At 39.6% G+C, this 17123-nt stretch overlaps 1 protein-coding gene across 5 annotated transcripts in view; it reads left to right on the top strand.

Annotated features, from left to right (window-relative positions):
• Positions 1-17123, top strand: part of WAC (WW domain containing adaptor with coiled-coil) — a 57122-nt gene that overhangs the window by 25228 nt on the left and 14771 nt on the right. For 3 of the 5 annotated variants that reach the window (XM_059841064.1, XM_059841055.1, XM_059841072.1), the window contains exons 8-10: positions 13497-13742; positions 15658-15780; positions 16730-16878. In XM_059841064.1, coding sequence (XP_059697047.1) covers positions 13497-13742; positions 15658-15780; positions 16730-16878 — 518 coding nt within the window. The remainder of the gene's footprint in view (positions 1-13496; positions 13743-15657; positions 15781-16729; positions 16879-17123) is intronic. The other 2 variants (XM_059841081.1, XM_059841088.1) reach the window with 2 other exon arrangements.

The raw sequence follows: 17123 nt of genomic DNA, 5'->3' as shown, positions 1-17123 counted from the left end.
AAATAAACCAGTGAATTTTCCACTGCATTTTACATATCTAAATTTTTTAAAAGGGAAGAAGTAGTGCTTTGGATGATTTACTGTTACTCATTCTCTCAGGTCTGACTGTGAACCTGCAGTACTAGAAGTATGCAGTTTAAAAAATTTTTTTTTTGTAGCTGTTTTACAAATTGAAAATACAGTAATTGTCCTGAGACACTTGGTTCAAACAATCTTCTAAAAGTCTTTGCAGAGCTGAAAAATAGTTTGAGAGATTTATGTTTACAGTAGTAAAGCAAATAGCCTTTGATCTTCTTTTTCTGTTCACTGACAATGTCATCCCTCTCTCTTTCTAAAAAGAGGTTAAACTATTTTTTTGCCTAAAAAAATAGGTTGGTCCAAATGACTGAATAATATGTGCAGTAGTCCTTCCTTAAATTAATTCTTGCTTCTTGTGAATGTGTTGCTGGCTGCCTTATGCCAGTATATATGTACCACTGTTTTAATAGTTCTGATTTCAGTGTGTATTTTTTAAGCAGTAATAGTTTTGAACAGAAGAAAAACGGAAAAACACAAAACCCAATGACAATGCTTTTTTCAGCTCAATCTCTTTTGCTGCAGGGGTATGTTGTAGTCCCACAAGGAGATTGAATAAAATCCCTGGCTGAACTATAGCTCAGCTGTTAGCAGTAGTCCTCTGCCCTCAATGGCTGGCAGTAGTGGAGAGTTCCTGGGGAACTATTTGACCTCTACCCTTTGGTTTGAATGTTCCAGTCAGAATCTGCTGCTTCTGTTTGTGCTCACTGTGAGTGCTTTATGCAGGTAAAGTGTGGGGTTGCTTTTCCTACTTTTTGGCTGCTTTATCTGTAGGGCACATCACATTTTCCTATTTCTAATTCAGAATGAAATGTTGTATTGTCCATATCTTAACAGTGTGTCTGTCTGTAGGATACTGCTTCTCACACCTTTCCTCCAAGTCCCATCAAGGCAGCACTTCTGTTTCTAGTGCAGCAGTACTCTAAAACTTTTATGAGAGCACAGCAAGCTGGCCAGTGCAATGCTGGGTGGGTTGTGACTCTGGTGCTTCTTTTCCTTTTCTCACCCCTTGTGGTTTTCTTGTAACACTTGCTAGCTTTAGTGGTCAGTTATTAACATTGCTTCTGGTATTGTTGCGTCTTCTTTGGCTAAGTTTTGCAGTTTCAAGTATATTACTCAATTCATATGTCAGTTAGAAAAAGTTACATGTGAGAATGTTAGTTTCTTCCAATACTTTATAATTGTTTGCTGAACATTGCTGTTACATTTATTTTGACAGCAGAGGTAAAATACTAGAAAAAAAAGTTTTAAGACTGGAGTAATCCAGATGTGAGAAATAAGGATTTTTTTAATTTTAGATAGTTTGAGTATTTTTGAGAATCTAGTTGTTATTTTTACTATAGTTTCATGTGGCCAAATGTGTTTACAGAATGTGTTGCTTTTAAATATTTATGTATTTTTGTTGTGGCTTACGGTCCTTAGTAGCTCAGAACTGAACTGCATAAGGCAGATCAGTGTGACTGTCAGTGCTCAGAGAGCTTAGTTGGTGGACTGTACACTCCAGGTGCTTCAGCACAGAAAATGTGTTATGATTCTTAATCATGAGCAGAAAATAAAGCAATTCTGTTAGCTGTTCTCGGTAGTAGTTTTTTAATCAGTGAAGCAGAGATGAGGTTTATAGGGCGACAGGATACAATTTTCTGACAATTTTGTAATGTAGTTTTTTCCCCCACAGAGCGCACACTGTGAGAGCACTAGTGCCTAATAGTTGCTAGCAGTGCAAAGATAACAGCTCAAGCACACAAGAGAGTGAGGTAACATTTTAGTGCTGACTCCAGAGGACTTTGGATGCATTTGTTTTGTTTTAAATGGGATTAAAATTACATCAGTAGTAATAGCTGTAGGAACACTCAGAGGGTCATTTTAATAATTTAGAAATCATCTAGTCAACAGTAGTTGGTAATTTCCATGTCATTCAAAGTAAGTCTTTGTTGTTATAAATCAGAGTAAGAACAAGATAATATATAGCATTAATTGAAAGCTAGTCATGCAGGGAGTACAAGTATGTTAGCTGTCAGAGGGCTGTGAAGTAAAGTCCTTTCTTGACAAAAAAGGCATTTCCCAGTGTTGTTCTTTTTTCCCCATCCACTCCTCTGTCACACTCATGTGCCTGCTGAGCTCAACACACACTGGTCAGGAAGGAGAGTAAGCAAATTAAAGGTGCTCACAGGACTCCTGCAGACACAGCAGGGTGGCAGCAGCGCAGCAGAGGTGTGGGACTGTGTCAGTGTTAAACCTCTGCATTGAAGCAGAGTAGCTGAACAGTCAGAAGGCTTCCATTTCCACCCCCTTGTATTCAAGCTTGTAGGCTCAGGGTTGCCTTTCAGCATGTCAGTCCTGGCAGATCAGCTGTTTGCTTAGGTGCAAAAATTCTTGTCATAACGGGCTGAGATTGGTGATGGCAAGATTCTCTATCATGTTTATGTACTGACTCAAACTGAGAAGCTAAGGGTACTAAGTTAAAAAAAAAACCTGAGGATCATTTTGGCACAACTGCTGAAAATGATCTGGTTTTTGTGTGTTTTCTGAAAGGATCTTTTGGCCATGTCATTAAAAAATTCCCATTGCTTGGAAGCATTACACCAGAATGTTCCCATTCTGACTTGACCTCGTGTTTCAGCAAAAACTTCAGCAAACCTCTTCACAAAACTTAAACTGCTTCTTGTGTCATACAGATTCTTGTCATATGAAATTCTGACTGATAACTTGGATTTCTTTCCTTTTTGTCCAAAAGATGTGATTGTGGGTCTCACTCCTAGCAGTGAGGGTTATGAATAGAAAGCTCTTCCCTAATCATTGTGGTTTTCAAAAATAATTTTTATGATAAAAAGGCTTTTCCTGCTCTATTTTAATGTTAAACAAATTAATAGTTCTTCCCATTAAGTTAATCTCCAAATCCAGTGGTGTTTCTTTTTACCATCCACTTACTTCATTTTCCTCTGTGGTTTTTTTGTTTGTTTGTTTTGGATGGCTTTATTTTTGGTCTTTTTTTTTTTTTCCCCACATGAATGAAGTTGATGGTCCAGAAAGTTGCTTAGTTCTATAATACAGGTCTGTATGTAGGCTGCATCTAATAAACTTACTTGCATAATTGTCAGAAAGCAAACTGTATTTTTACATTATTGCCACAAAGGGAATGGATTTTTAAAGTTTTTTTAAAGCTCCAGATATTGAGACTTTTTATTATTGTGCATAGCTTATAACAGAAAAGTTGGTGCAAAGTCATATTTTTAAAATCACAAAAAGTAATTTAAAAAATTATCTAGTTTTCTTTTTTTTTCCTTTTAGTTATTCAGAGGAAGAGATGAAACTAATTTAATTAAGTTCTTGCAACTTGAAGAGATCACAGCATGCCATGTTCTAGTTTTAGTTTTTATTTCATATTTTTATTATTTGAAAAGCTTTCCTTGGGACTTCCATGATAAAAGCTGAAGTGTTCATTTGCACAGCATTTGTTTTGAAATTGATGTTGACAATGAAGCGGCTGCAGCCTTGCCCTCTTCCTCTTCTTCAGCCATAGTCTGTGCTGTAAAGCCTGCAAAAGTCTTAAGTTGTTACAAAAAATTTTTTACAAAATGTGGATTAATTTGCATTTTGTGTTGGGAGAATTCTGGTTGTCATTTCAAAATGAGTCTGATGTTTAATGATTTAGGTTAGGTTTATGAATGACTGCCTTGTAATTCAAATCCTTATTCTGCAATAATAGTGTAGATTACTTGTCAAGGACCATGAATTGATGTTGACACAGGTGTAGGGATTGGTGTATCAGAATTGTAAAACTATTGGACTTAAATTTGTGGAGATGTTTAACTTTTCTCAGCATGCTATGTTCATTTTGACTGTGTTTCATGATGTTTGAGGGCTTCAAGTTCACTTAAGAACCACAGGATTGTATTATTAATAGGTATTTTTAAAAACTCAGACTAAAAAATAGTGTTTAAATGTTGGAAAGTAAACTTAATTCTGTGGCAAAATAAGCAATGAAACAATCTCTCAGAAAAAGGGAATTAGGGAGGAAAAGAAGGGAGTGAGGAGTTTCTGCTTCTCTTTGTGGAAAAAGTGGGGGAAATCCATACACCCCAATGAGTGATATCTGAGGGTTTTTGTCAGACAAATGCTTCATCTTGAGGAGTTCTGCCTACTTAAATTAACTTCAAAAGGCAAAACTTGCAGGCTGTGTACAGCATCATAAATTAAACAAGGTTTTAAACTTTGTAGTTACATTATTCAGAATTGGATGTGAAAATATTTGGAGGCTTTGTTTTGTTGCCAGCAATTCTAGGATTTTGTATCCTGTCTGAGCCATTAAATAAGATAGATGGGTTTAAATTAAGCTAAAGAAAGTTGCGATTATATACAACTAATTTGTAGTCTGTTTTTAACATGTGAGTTTCCATCACAGAGGAGTTTCCCTTTGTGGAGAAGAGGTAAAGATCACGGGTTGAGATGAGAACAATTTACTGGAAACAGCAAGAAATGAACAGTAAAAGCAACAATATTATTAGAAGGGTGTACAAGAGAGGTGAAAAATTCACGTGCGAACAAAAGCTCACCATGGGGGAGCCACGATATGGGAGCTGCTGCCACCTTCTCCTCTTGGAGAAAGACTCCCTTCCCCAGCCCTGGCAGTGAAATGAGGTGGTACAAAATAACTGCCCTTCCTGGCTGCTGCAGAAATTAACCCTGTGCTGGCCTGATCCAGGACGTTATCCACCCCTTATTCTATACCACCTGCATCTTCCAACTGGTGTACTCCCAGCTAATTGCAAGATGTATCAGAATCTCCTGATTGGTATATCTGAAGCAGTCCATACTCACTGTCCACAGAAGTTAGAGCATACAGTGACATTGTCATTCAGCAGCCAGTGTTTTAAAAGTCAACATTACAGACTGTTCTCACAATAGAATCTAATCCCCTTGAGGTACACATAGTGTTTCCCTATCCCTCTGCATTACCCACCAGGTGCACCCAGGTTCTTGAGCAAAAACATGAATGGGCTTGCCTACCCTGTGGATGGGTTTTACCTTTGCTTGAGGGAGGACTAATCCAAACTGTCTTCCCTAACACATTCTTCATGTGCACCACAGGGACTTAATCCCTTTCTGTGGTACTTGGAAGTTTTGTTTGGACAGGGCTTTCTCGCTTAGTGGAGCTTGGGGTGTTAAGTAACTACGTGGCCTTGGCTAGATATATCTCCCAGTGTTTGCAGGCCCTACCACTTACTGCTTTCAAAGTGGTTTTTAGCAGTCTGTCGTACAGATCAGTTTTCCCAGTGGCTGGTATGTGATAAGGCAGTATTATATACCCGCTCAATACTGTGGCCCAGGTGTCTATGTGGCTGCTTTTGAAATGAGTCCCATTGGCTGATTCAGTTCTTTCAGGATACCATGCCACTACAGGAGACTTTGTTTTCAAGGCCTGAGGTGGTGTTCCAGGCAGTGGCATGAGACACAGGGTATGTCTCCAGCCATCCAGTGATAGGTTGTTCCTGTCATTGTAAGCATGTAGAGCTTGCCGTGGTGGATTTGTGGAAGTATGGTATAATCAACCTGCCAGGCTTCCCTGTACTTTTCACCATGGTCCACCGTACAACAGGGGCTTGATTGCGGTGCGTGGTTCGCAGTTGTGGATAACCTGTGAGATACTGTCCATGGTTAAATCCAGCCCTCAGCTGTGAGCCTGTCAGTATTTTGCATCTCTTTCCTAATGATGTGAGGGGCCAAGAGCCCACTGAGCCAGAAATAAATAATTCAGCCTTAAGTTGCCGGTCCAGATGCATCTGAGACATTTGGCAGCTTGGTCCACCACTCTGTTGTTGCAGTGTTCTTCAGTAGCCCAACTCTCAGGTACAGAGGGCATCTGCATGACAGACTTTAACAGTCAACTTCCCTACCCAAGCAATTATGTCTTACCACTGTACAGCAGCCCAGATGGTTTTCCCTCTCCAGTGCCAGTTGGTCTTTTTCCATCAGTCTAGCCACCCCTACAGGGCATTTGCGACTGTCCATGACTATTTGTAGAGGTAGAGTGTTGGCCATTTTGTCTCATTCAGTGATATCTGAAGCTACCGGGATGGCTTGGATGGCTTTCACCTGTACAACCTGACTTGATCCGCCTTGTCCCTCAATAGCTTCTGTGGCTTGCCTCATAGGAGTCTGGCAGCTTTTCATTTTCAGTGTGTCCCTACAATACAGCAGGAGCCATTAGTGAAGAGACTATCACTTTTGATTTGGTAGTAGCTGATTATATGGTGTGGTTTCCTCAGCATGTCACCTTCTCCTCCTCCAATGACAATAGTTTGAAATTTTCATATTTGGGCCAATTAGTGATGACTTCCAAGATCCAAGGGTGATTGGGGTTTCCTGTTTGAGTTTGCTTTGTAACCACCATGACCTAATTGCTCCACATAGCATCAGTGGCATCGGGTGTGGAAGGGATTTCTCCCTTGCACATCCCGCCCAGCAGTGGCAGTCAGGATGCCAGGAGTAGCTGTACTTTGGTGCCAGTCACTTCTGAAGCAGCTTGAACCCCTTAGTAAGTTTCCAATATCTTCTTTTCGGTTGGGACGTAGCAGGCCTAGTATCTTTTGTAACCCGACTTCAGAACTCCAGGGTTTGTTGTTGTGTCTCCCCAGGTGCTTTTTACCAGACACTCCAGGAAGGACCATTCTCCCTGGCTGCAGTGTGGAGCATTTTTCACATCTTCTGTCTTGACTGCCCCAAGGGCATCGACTGCATGATCCTCTTTCGCTTAAAAGTTTCTTGTTCAGGACCCAACTTAAAATTGTTCTGCCATGTCACATGATATAGGGGCCTGACTGCCTGTCTATGATCTGGAGTATGCATTCTCCAAAAACTCACAGCACCTAGGAAAGTTTGTGCTTACTATTTGCTTGTTGGTGGGGACATAACTACTGTTTTGTTGACTGCATCCATTGGACTCTAATGATGTCCATCTTGCCATTTTACTCCTAAAAACTGAATTTCCTGGACAGGTCCCTTGACCCTACTTTGCTTTATGGCAAAATTTGCCTTCTGGAGGATTTCAATTATCTTCTTCTTTTTCTTGTAAACTTCCTCTGCTGTTTTCCCCCATACAATGATGTCATCAATGTACTGTAAGTGGTCTGGAGCCTCACCCTTTACCAGTACATTCTGGATCAGTCTGTGGCAAATGGTGGAGCTGTGTTTGTACCCTTGGGACAGTTCCAAGTGTACCTCACACTGCTCAGGTCAAAGCAAACTGTGGCCTGCTCTCTCTTGCCAGAGGAATGGAGAAATATGTAGTGGCAATGTCAGTGGTGGCACAAGCTCCGTGCCTTGGACTCCAGTTCTTACTGAAGTTCAAGCATGTCTGGCACAGGAACACTCAGTGTTGGTTTGACTTCATTCAGGCCACGACAGTCCGCTGTCAGTCTCCAGTCTCCATTGAACTTACACTCTTGCCATATGGGTTATTCAAGTATGAGTGAGCCTTGCTGACATTCCCTGGCTCTCCAGCTCACAAGTTATTTTATGGATGGGGGTCACAGAGTCCCAGTTGGTGTGGTATTGTCGGCAGTGAGCATTGTGGTAGTAATTGGACGCCTGTTGTTCTTCATCTCTCAGCAATCTCAGAACAGAAGGGTCCTCTGACAGACCAGACAAGGTATTCAGCTGTCTGATTTCCTCTGTCTCTAGAGCATCTGTCCCAAATGCCCAACAATGCCCTGTTGGGTCCTTGAAATACCCTTTTCTGAAGTAATCTATGCCACAGATGCATGGTGTTTCTTCGTCAGTCGCAGTGGGGTAGTTTTGCCATTTATTCATTCCCAGTCAGATTCACTTAGCTCCCGTTACAATCAGCTGTTGGGATGCCCCTGTCACCCCAGAAATCCAGATGGATTCTGCCTCTACATAATGGCATCAGGGTACATTGTATGCTGGTGTCAACTAAAGCCTTATACTCTTGTGGGTCTGATGTGCCAGGCCATTCGATCCAGTTATAGGATCCATTGGGTCAATAGATCTGATTGTCCCTTTCCCCCGTCTGGCTGGGGGCAGGGTCCCTTTAGTCCTGGTCCTAGTTCTCAATGCTCACTCCTTGTAAATATGAACTGGAGGTCCCTTCTAGAGGATCAGAAGTAACATCACCTCTTCTGTCTGAGGACTTGCCCGCTGAAAACTGGAGTGGCATTTGTCCGTGAAGAACTTCCTGTTGTGGTTGTTCTTCCAGACATTCAGCTCACATGCCCATACTGCTATGGCAGAGGTGGATTTTCCATCCCACTTCCTCATGTCCTCCGTTTTGCTCACAGAAAAAACACAGGTTGCCTTGTCTGTGTCTTCTCTCTCAAGCAGGGTAGTGCTTGCTCCCAATAGCAGAGACTTTGGTCTGTACTAGCAGGGCATGGGACATTTCCTCACTGACTTTTTCAAGTCTGTCCAAAGTCTTGGACAGTCTCCACAGCCGAGTTGTGGGTCAAGATGATCTTCATATTGCTGGTGTTGGGTAGTCACATGAAGTACTGTTTGTTTCTCCTCTGGACATGAATGACAGTGAGTTGGTGTTTGACGGTGGCATGCTCTGTACAAACTTCTGCCACGTGGAATGTGTGCACTGGACCTGATCTGAATCTACAGGAGACTCCTTGTTATTTGAATCTCTGTACATTACCTCCATCGCATCTGATTCATGCACTGGATACCTTTTTTCCATGGCATTCTACCTGCTGGGGTGCACTAGTAGATTATCCTTGAGACAGTACCTTCCCTCCTGCATGACAGGAGTCACCTCCAAAGGCTGAGAGTTTGTCTTCTTCCCAATTTCCTATTTAATCCCATGTCCCACAACAGGGATCCCAGTTGCTTGGCTTCACTACCATCTAATTTCATATCATGGGCTATGATACCCCAGCATTGGAGCAGCTAGATCACCAGGAGTTCATTTGACTGGCAACTGAAATCTTCCTGCGTATCTCATAACTCACTCAGGGACAGGGATTGGGTAATTATCTTTGGCCCTTCCTCTTCCTGCTGTTGTGAGGGTTCTACTTCCTCTTCATCCCTCACTAACTGAACTGATTTGATCTTGGATTTCTTATGTATAGGGCAACTGCTAGTGGCACAGATTCATCCTATGCTTCAGCTGCCGTTTGAGTGGTCTCAGTGCCTGTTTGTTTTCCTTCTGCTCTCCCTGAGGGACTGTCTAGTATTGAACTATGTCTGGTAAAGAATGGCCAGTGCCCAGCGCACTTCAGTGATTTCCTCCCCTCTGGAGATGCCATACCATCCTCCTTGAAAATATACTGCTGCTTTATCAGGATCCTGTAGTTGTTCAGGGGTGAACTTCCAAACCATTGAAGCAGAGAATTTCCCCCAAAACTGGCCCAGTTTCTCTGATATTCCATGCCACTTGTGACAATCCACCCTCAGAGCAGACCTCCTTAGAAATCTCTCTCTGGATTCTAAACATGGTGTGGGCCACACTGACCCTAAATGTGGTACAGACTCTACTCGAGAGACATAGCAGCAAGACCATGCTTTTTTAACCACCAAAGGAAATCCAAAATTCTCAAAAGCTGGTTTAATAGGCCTGAAAGTGACAAAGGGCATAAAAAGCTGGGGAAAATTACCTGCCCCTGTTTCCCCCACAGCCTAGGTACAATTTAATGGACTCCCAGAGGTAGGCCCCAAAGGAAGGATAAAAGAGCATTACTGAGCACACATCCCAAATGCCCCTCATTGCCCCCCACATGCCATAAACTGGTCTCCCACAATACAGCAACACAGCCATCCTGATCCCTCTCCCTGCTATGAAAAGATACTGTGGTGGGCACACAGGGTGTGTACAGGAATATATACAGGGTTAGGTGCACAGCCATGTGAACAGACCAAACAACACTGTGACTGTTGACTCCCTGCCCAGTACAACAAATGCTTAAATCAAATTTGTTTCAAACCATTTTGGTCGGATCTGATTATCTCAACCCTTTGGGTGCCAAATAAAGCTATTGAGGTTTATTATTGGTGTTCCCCATGCACAGTTCATTCAGTGCTTCCTCCCTCTCGCCTGTGACAGGCTAGTGAGGAGAATTGGAGGCACAAAAGGAAAAGATTGCAGGTTGAGATAAGAAAAATTTACTGGAATCTGCAATGAAATAAGAAATGAACACTAACAGCAACAATATTAATAAAAGGGTGTACGGGAGAGACAATTCACACTACACTGACTGGAAAACAACTCCCTTAGCCCTAATCCTGATACTGAAGTGAGGTGGTATAGAACAGCCCAACCCCTCTGGCTACTCCAAAAATTAACCTTATCCTGGCTAGAACCAGCCCAGCTACTTAATACAGACAAGAAATACTTGAATTTCTACTGATATTTTTACAGGTTGTTTTGTTTGTTTTTTGGTGGTTTTTTTTGCAGAAACAGGTTTATAGTTTAAATTTCATTAATAATAAATTAATTTGTGTAATGCAGTGATGTTCTGAACAGTCATTTTACTCTGCATCCTCTGTGATGTTAAGTAACAGTTCTAGTATGATGTACTTGTAGGTAGTCATAATCATAGAGATGTATTCTTTTATAACATGTAGTGGTTTGTTTTTGAGTTGCTAAACATCTCAGAATATTGGAATGTTAGCAATAGGTATTATCCTTGCTTTTTATCCTTTCTCTAGGTTTGATAGGGTGATTGTGCAAAAATACCTTTCACTGATACATTTTAACTTATACTTAAAAGACCTGCAGTAGTGCAGCTATGTGAAGTAGTGTCTCCATATTGTCTGAAAGAAATAACTTGACTGTATTTTGTCAATGCAATTCAGTGTGCATTTTTAGAGCATAAAAACTCAAACTAAAGTAGTTTTACAGACCTCATGGAATTCGGTGGTTTTGAGTGACATGTTTTGAGTTCTGTTATTCAAGAAATAAGTGAATAACCAGGACTGGGTGGGTAAAAGGTTTATTTTAACTGCATTGTTAGCTTGAGTTTGCCTTTGATTCAGTGTATTTTCTGTTCAGAACTGCAGCATGGGTGAAAAGCCCTTCTGGCTGTTTGGTATGGTGGTGTGGTTTGAGGATCAGGTATTTGCTTACATGAATAAATAATACAGTAGTAAGTTGCTTCTTTACTTAAAATAACTTTATATTTAACTGTGAAGATAAGCCTAAATGCATTAAATATGTTTTAAAATTAGTGCTGGCAGTTGCAGTATTTTTTCATTTTGAAATGAGGGTGTTTTGGGGTTTTTAATGGTTGTTTTTCTGGTAAGGTTCTCAAAACTGTAGGTAGCAGGCTTGTACATGTAAGTACTAACGTGCTCCATTGTGCTTATTTCCCTTGCTTTTGTCTGCCATTGTATCTTGATCTTTGGACTGTGACAGATCCAAGTTAGATTTCAACTTCACATGTTTTTGTTTAGTATGAGAAGATTCTTGTTGGTTGGCTATGTCTTGACCTGAAGTTGTCTCAGTGTTTACTTTGATCGCTATAACAAAGGATGCAATACTTTATAACAAAAACTTTTACTTATGACTTAGTAACTCATGGTAACTAATTCCTAATCAGCTGTCCTAGTTCACATGTTACTGAAAACCCTACAGAAACTTTGTAACAGGTTTTTCTTTTGTTTCCCATCTTCAATCTTTTAAACCCTTTTGTCCCTTTTTAAGTTGTTCTTACCAAAGCTCCTGGCCAAATGACCAGGTCCCTTCACAGATACATTGCTACCTGCCCTGAGGAGATCATAACTAGATAGGGGCACATCTTTTTCAGAACTTCGCCTGAAACTTCAAAATATGTCTCTGTGTCCTGGCTATTGCATCCTTGCAAACTTTCAAATTCTTCAGCAGATTTTTTTTCTGGTTCAGATTTCTCAGCTACTTGTCTGGAAAAAGGTTTCTGGAGTATTTCTGACCTTTATAAGCTATTTATACTGTAACAGCCTGGAAGCAGAAATCCTCTTCCCATTGAGATTAGAAATCTTAGAAAGATTTACATATCGTTACTTCCGTAATTTTTTGTTTGTTTTTTTAGGGTTCTTCTCCAAATTAGTCTTGGAAGTTGCAGTTAAGGTTAATGGAATACAAAAGCTGTTAGAAATTCTGTGACATTTTGTTCTTCTCTAATAAACCAGACCTTATCACTTCTTTACTAATAAAGTCAGCATCATCTTAGTTTGACCATTTTTCCAACTAAAAAAACCAATCACACCCTTAAAGTAAAGAACTTCCCAGCCCATTTTCCCTACTTTTGAGAAAAACTTTTAGACTTTTGCCTGAAATGTAGAATATCTAGGTTGACCTTCTCTGCCCGGTTTGAGGTGGGTTTAAAATCTGGATCTTCATTACTGTGGGCAAACATCCTGCATGAGACCTTGCATCCATAGCTTTTTGCTCTGCATCCAACTTCTTTGGTGCTATAGATGCGTTAGTCTTGACTGAATTTGTGGGCAGGAGTCTCTGAGGGTTTAATGAGGATGAGAGAAGGGGGATCTCAGATTGAAATATGGTGGTCCAGGTTTCTTAAAGGAAGGATATTTTCAGTGACTGATGGTACTCCTGTAGTAAGTTGAAATACTTCCATTGCAGAGATTTCTCACCATATTGGAATGGAGGAGCAACTTTCTGTTAAGTGGAAGTCATACTTAAAATTAAATTAATGCAATCAGAACAAATTGCCATATAGTATAATTGTATTTAAGTACTGTGTGTTTCTCTGGAGAATAAATGGTATATTTCCGAAAATCATATTAATAAAATAAAGGATATAGGTCTTAATGCTTCAGAAGAAGCTGACAAGTTAAAAGTTAACTATGGGCAGAGAAATTTTTAGATATTTTTCCACTCTGCTGTGGAGATGTTAACAGCACTGTTTTACATTTCTAGTACAATTCATTATAATTTCTAAATCCTCAGCAATGTAGCTGGATTTTGTACAGTAGACTTATATCTGTGGCTTCTTGCACTGGTCTCTTCAAAAATGAAGCATGGCTTATATCTCCCATCAAATTTGATGCAGTAGCCTGTATGCAAAATCCATTAGCTATAAGGTTTTTTTCCATAGTATATTTTCCAAAGAAAGATTGAGATCATAAGTAAAAATGTAGAATATGACTGTAGGCAATCAGTAAGTCATGTTTGGCCCACATTTGCCATAAAAGTAAAGGAAAAAAGTACCATTTTTAATACTGGCTGCTTTTCATCCAGTATCTTGAAGTGGAAAAGTTGTGTTTGTGTGCTCATAATAAATATTAGGTTCAGTAGCGTAAATTGCATTAGAAATCAGCTGTCTTCAGTTTTTGTTCTGTTAATGTTGTGAGTTTTTTTCTTAAAACGGTAGTTAGGCATTTGATCTTCTGAATTTGAATATTGTACTAGTGAGTTGTCAGGTTGTATTGGGGAAAATGAAAAATACTGTCTGTCTCCTGTTCAGAGTCTGCATCTGTGGACAAGTCTGTATCCCATTCTTGCACAACTCCTTCTACATCTTCTGCTTCTGGACTGAATCCAACTTCTGCGCCTGCTTCATCTGCTCCTACAGTTCCTGTTTCACCTATCCCACAATCACCAATTCCTCCATTACTTCAGGACCCAAATCTCCTTCGACAGCTGCTGCCTGCTCTGCAAGCCACCTTGCAGCTTAATAATTCTAGCGTAGATATATCCAAAATCAATGAAGGTAAGGATTCTTTAAAGTTCATGTAATCTCTCATTTACATACATGAGTATATTATTGCATACCAGGCTGTAGTAAATGAAAGCCTTATTTTAACTGAAAAGTGGATAAATGAATCCCTAGGTAAAGTGGAGATTTTTGTGGGGGTTTTTTTTCTGTTAAACCTTCTCAACATTTAAGGTTTTCACATTAATAAATGTTGATGTACATGATCAATGTAATTGAAACTGGTGGCTTAATCACTATATCAGCATTTGTCTGTTGCACAAAATTTTGTTAGAGCTCTTTGTTCTTTTGTTTCGTGCACTGTTCTTTGTTTTCTGTAGTTTGCACTGCTGTTCTATTAACGTGTGTTGCAAATAGTGAAACTTCTAGGAGTTCTTAAATCTTGTTGCCTAAGAACTTTTTTCTTTAGCATAACAAAGCAAGCCTCTCTGAATACAGGTAGTGTATCAGTAGCTTTGTTAGCCAGTGAAATTTTGTAGTGAATTTAATCAGTGTATCCCTTAGATTTTTGTTACATTGGCTTAGGTTGTTAGTAGTCAGGTTATCGCTTACCTATAGTGCCTTTTGCTGCAAGAGCAGGTAGAGTTGATGCATTTTGAATGCAGTTTTATCTAATGTGTCTGCATGTGACAGGTTACTGATAAAATGGTATAGGATTTTTTGTTTGCGTCTTGTACAAGGATCACTGATTTAAATAGGAAGTAAAGCATTTGCATGAGAGTTAATTGTCTTTAACTTTCTGAAAGTGTAAATCAAGTAAGGGAAAATGATTACAAAGTATTCTATACCTTGCAGTTTTTCATCAGCAAGTATTCTGTCTTCATTCAGTACTAATAAGTGAGTAGGTCATTGGTTTCTTTTTCTGTGCAGGGACAGTCTTTAAAACTGTAGTGCCCTAGGTTGGACTAAAAAAAGAAGTGTTATGGTTGTGTTGAAAAATGAAAGGTCCACTCAACTCCAATTGTATTTTATTAAAAAGCTGCCCATTGAAATTTTGAGTAATTTTGTCTTGCCATATGAGCAGCAGCTATTTATGTCTTGGAACAAGAGTGTTCAGAATTGTTCTGATGGCATGAGGGCCTGGCTGTGTCCAGTGGGCAGAATGACTTCACCTTGCATAGCAGGACTGCCCTTACTGTAACACGATTCAGAGTTACTCTGTGCTTGTGCTGGTGAGTCAGTTTTTTCAGGAGTTTGCATGGCTGGAACGTATATTCAGGAAGGATCCCACAAGAGCCTGTAGACCTTTTTGGAAAGGTTAGTTCAGATGCTCAGAGTTCAGGGTTTTGTCATCTCATACTGCAAGATGCTCTTCTTGTATTGTGCAGTTTTAAAATGGTTTAAAGCAGTTGGGTTTTTTTACTCGTGGGGGGATGACATGGGATAGCTAAACCCAGAACAGATAAGGGTTTTTTATTAGTAAGAAGAAACACGGATTTTTAACCTGAAAGATATTTGTCTTCCTCTTGAACAAAAAGTCTGCCCCCCATCTCTTTTAGTTAGTTGAAGTGATTCTGCTTTTTGCTCTTTTAAAAAATTAATGTAGTATGAAAAAATCTTCACACACATTCTGCTTACTTCAGTTGCAAATTGAACAAATTTTCTCTTGCAGTTTACAAGAATTATTACTAATCCGTATGGTCAACCGGAAGACTTGACAATATTTTTTAAAAGAATTTTTGTTAAATGTATGTCTTAAAGTTAAAACTACTAAAGAAAGAACTTGCTAGACATTCCAAGTCAACTTGAAATCAAGTAACTGAAGAACAGTTCAGGTGGATCTTTGGTCTTTGGTCATGGTAGATATGGGAAATAAATCTGAAAGAAAGTGTACTTTAAATGTAATTAGCCAGTTTCAACAGTTTAAAGTGGTGTTCTAGAATTGTCAGTAAAACAGAATGTTTGTTTTCAGTTCTAACAGCAGCTGTGACACAAGCCTCTCTGCAGTCTATACTCCATAAAATTCTTACTGCTGGACCATCTGCTTTCAATATCACCTCCCTAATTTCTCAAGCTGCACAACTGTCTACGCAAGGTATTCAGAGTTTGTTTTTTTTTTCACTTATGTAAATTTGTTACACAACATTTTAAAAAGGCTGATACAGTTGTGGAATCTGTCTCTTGTCATACCTTTGGCCACGAGGTGTGGAGAATGTGGAATTACTTCTTCTTCCAAAGATAGGATAAAAAATTGTTATTGAGGGGCAGGAACCTGGCGCACTACTAAGTAAACATGCTTCTCTGTCTGACCTTTTGGGATTTTCTCTGTATGTTAGGTAATTCTACATGAGTAATGTGAAACTTCTGGATTAGTTGTTACTTAACAGTATAAAACACAGCTCCTCCTTACTTCAACACCCATCTTGTAGTACTGTGCAACTGTGACTCTTGGGGAAGGCTTTAAATTCTTAAAAGAATGTTTCCTCTGTCTAGTGGGGCCTTTTTTTTCATCTTCCAGGCAAGATACTCTTTCGTGTATTTCCAATATGTTCTGGCTTGTAATTTAATAAAAAAAGTTCAAAACTTAAGTTTAGAAACTTAAACCAAAACAATAAATGCAGTCATCTTACTGAGTTAGGTAAGCAGTGCTAATGGTAATTTTTAACCATTGGTGGGGAGCTGTTGGTATATGCCGAGAATGGATTAATAGGTTTCTATATAAAGTGTTGATGCTTTCTTTTGGTTAAATCAAGTTGAGCACTCTAAAACAGGAGTCGCATATGATTTAGTCTCTACATCCGTAAAAAGCATTTCCTTACAGCTTCTTCTCTTTCCCCTCCCCTGAAATTTTAAAAGTGGGGAGTTTGGGGAAAATACAATTCCTTAGATAGGATTGTTGTTGAACATTAAATTGTTCTAGTTGTTCACAGTGAGCATGTTTGTATATCATCTAATATAGCATACTCCAGAGTACCAAAAGAAAATCTAATTCGCGTTTATGATAGGACATGGTTTTATTAAAAGCGTTTTTTTCTCCTTTACAGCTCAGCCATCTAATCAGTCTCCAATGTCTTTAACATCTGATGCCTCATCACCAAGATCATATGTGTCTCCAAGGATAAGCACGCCACAGACTAACACTGTTCCACTGAAACCTTTGATGACTACGCCACCAGTATCATCCCAGCAGAAGGTAAGCTCCTTTTGACTTATGCCATATTGTAGTAAGAAGCCATTATACATAATACTGAGTATTGTTCCTATACATCCAGGTGCTAACAATTGTATGTAGGATAATAAAATACGTATGTTATCTTTCCCAATAGAAACAAACAACTGGAAGCAACTACTTGACTGTATTTTGGCAGCGCAGCTCCAGCATGAAATCTAGTTTACTTTTCTTGAGGAAATTCTTAATGCTGGCCTCAGATGCTGTCT

This window comes from Haemorhous mexicanus, chromosome 1 (assembly GCF_027477595.1).
Source record: "Haemorhous mexicanus isolate bHaeMex1 chromosome 1, bHaeMex1.pri, whole genome shotgun sequence".
Taxonomy (NCBI): domain Eukaryota; kingdom Metazoa; phylum Chordata; class Aves; order Passeriformes; family Fringillidae; genus Haemorhous; species Haemorhous mexicanus.
The sequence above is the reverse complement of the archived record's forward strand: the minus strand, read 5'-3'. Positions and strand labels throughout refer to the sequence as shown.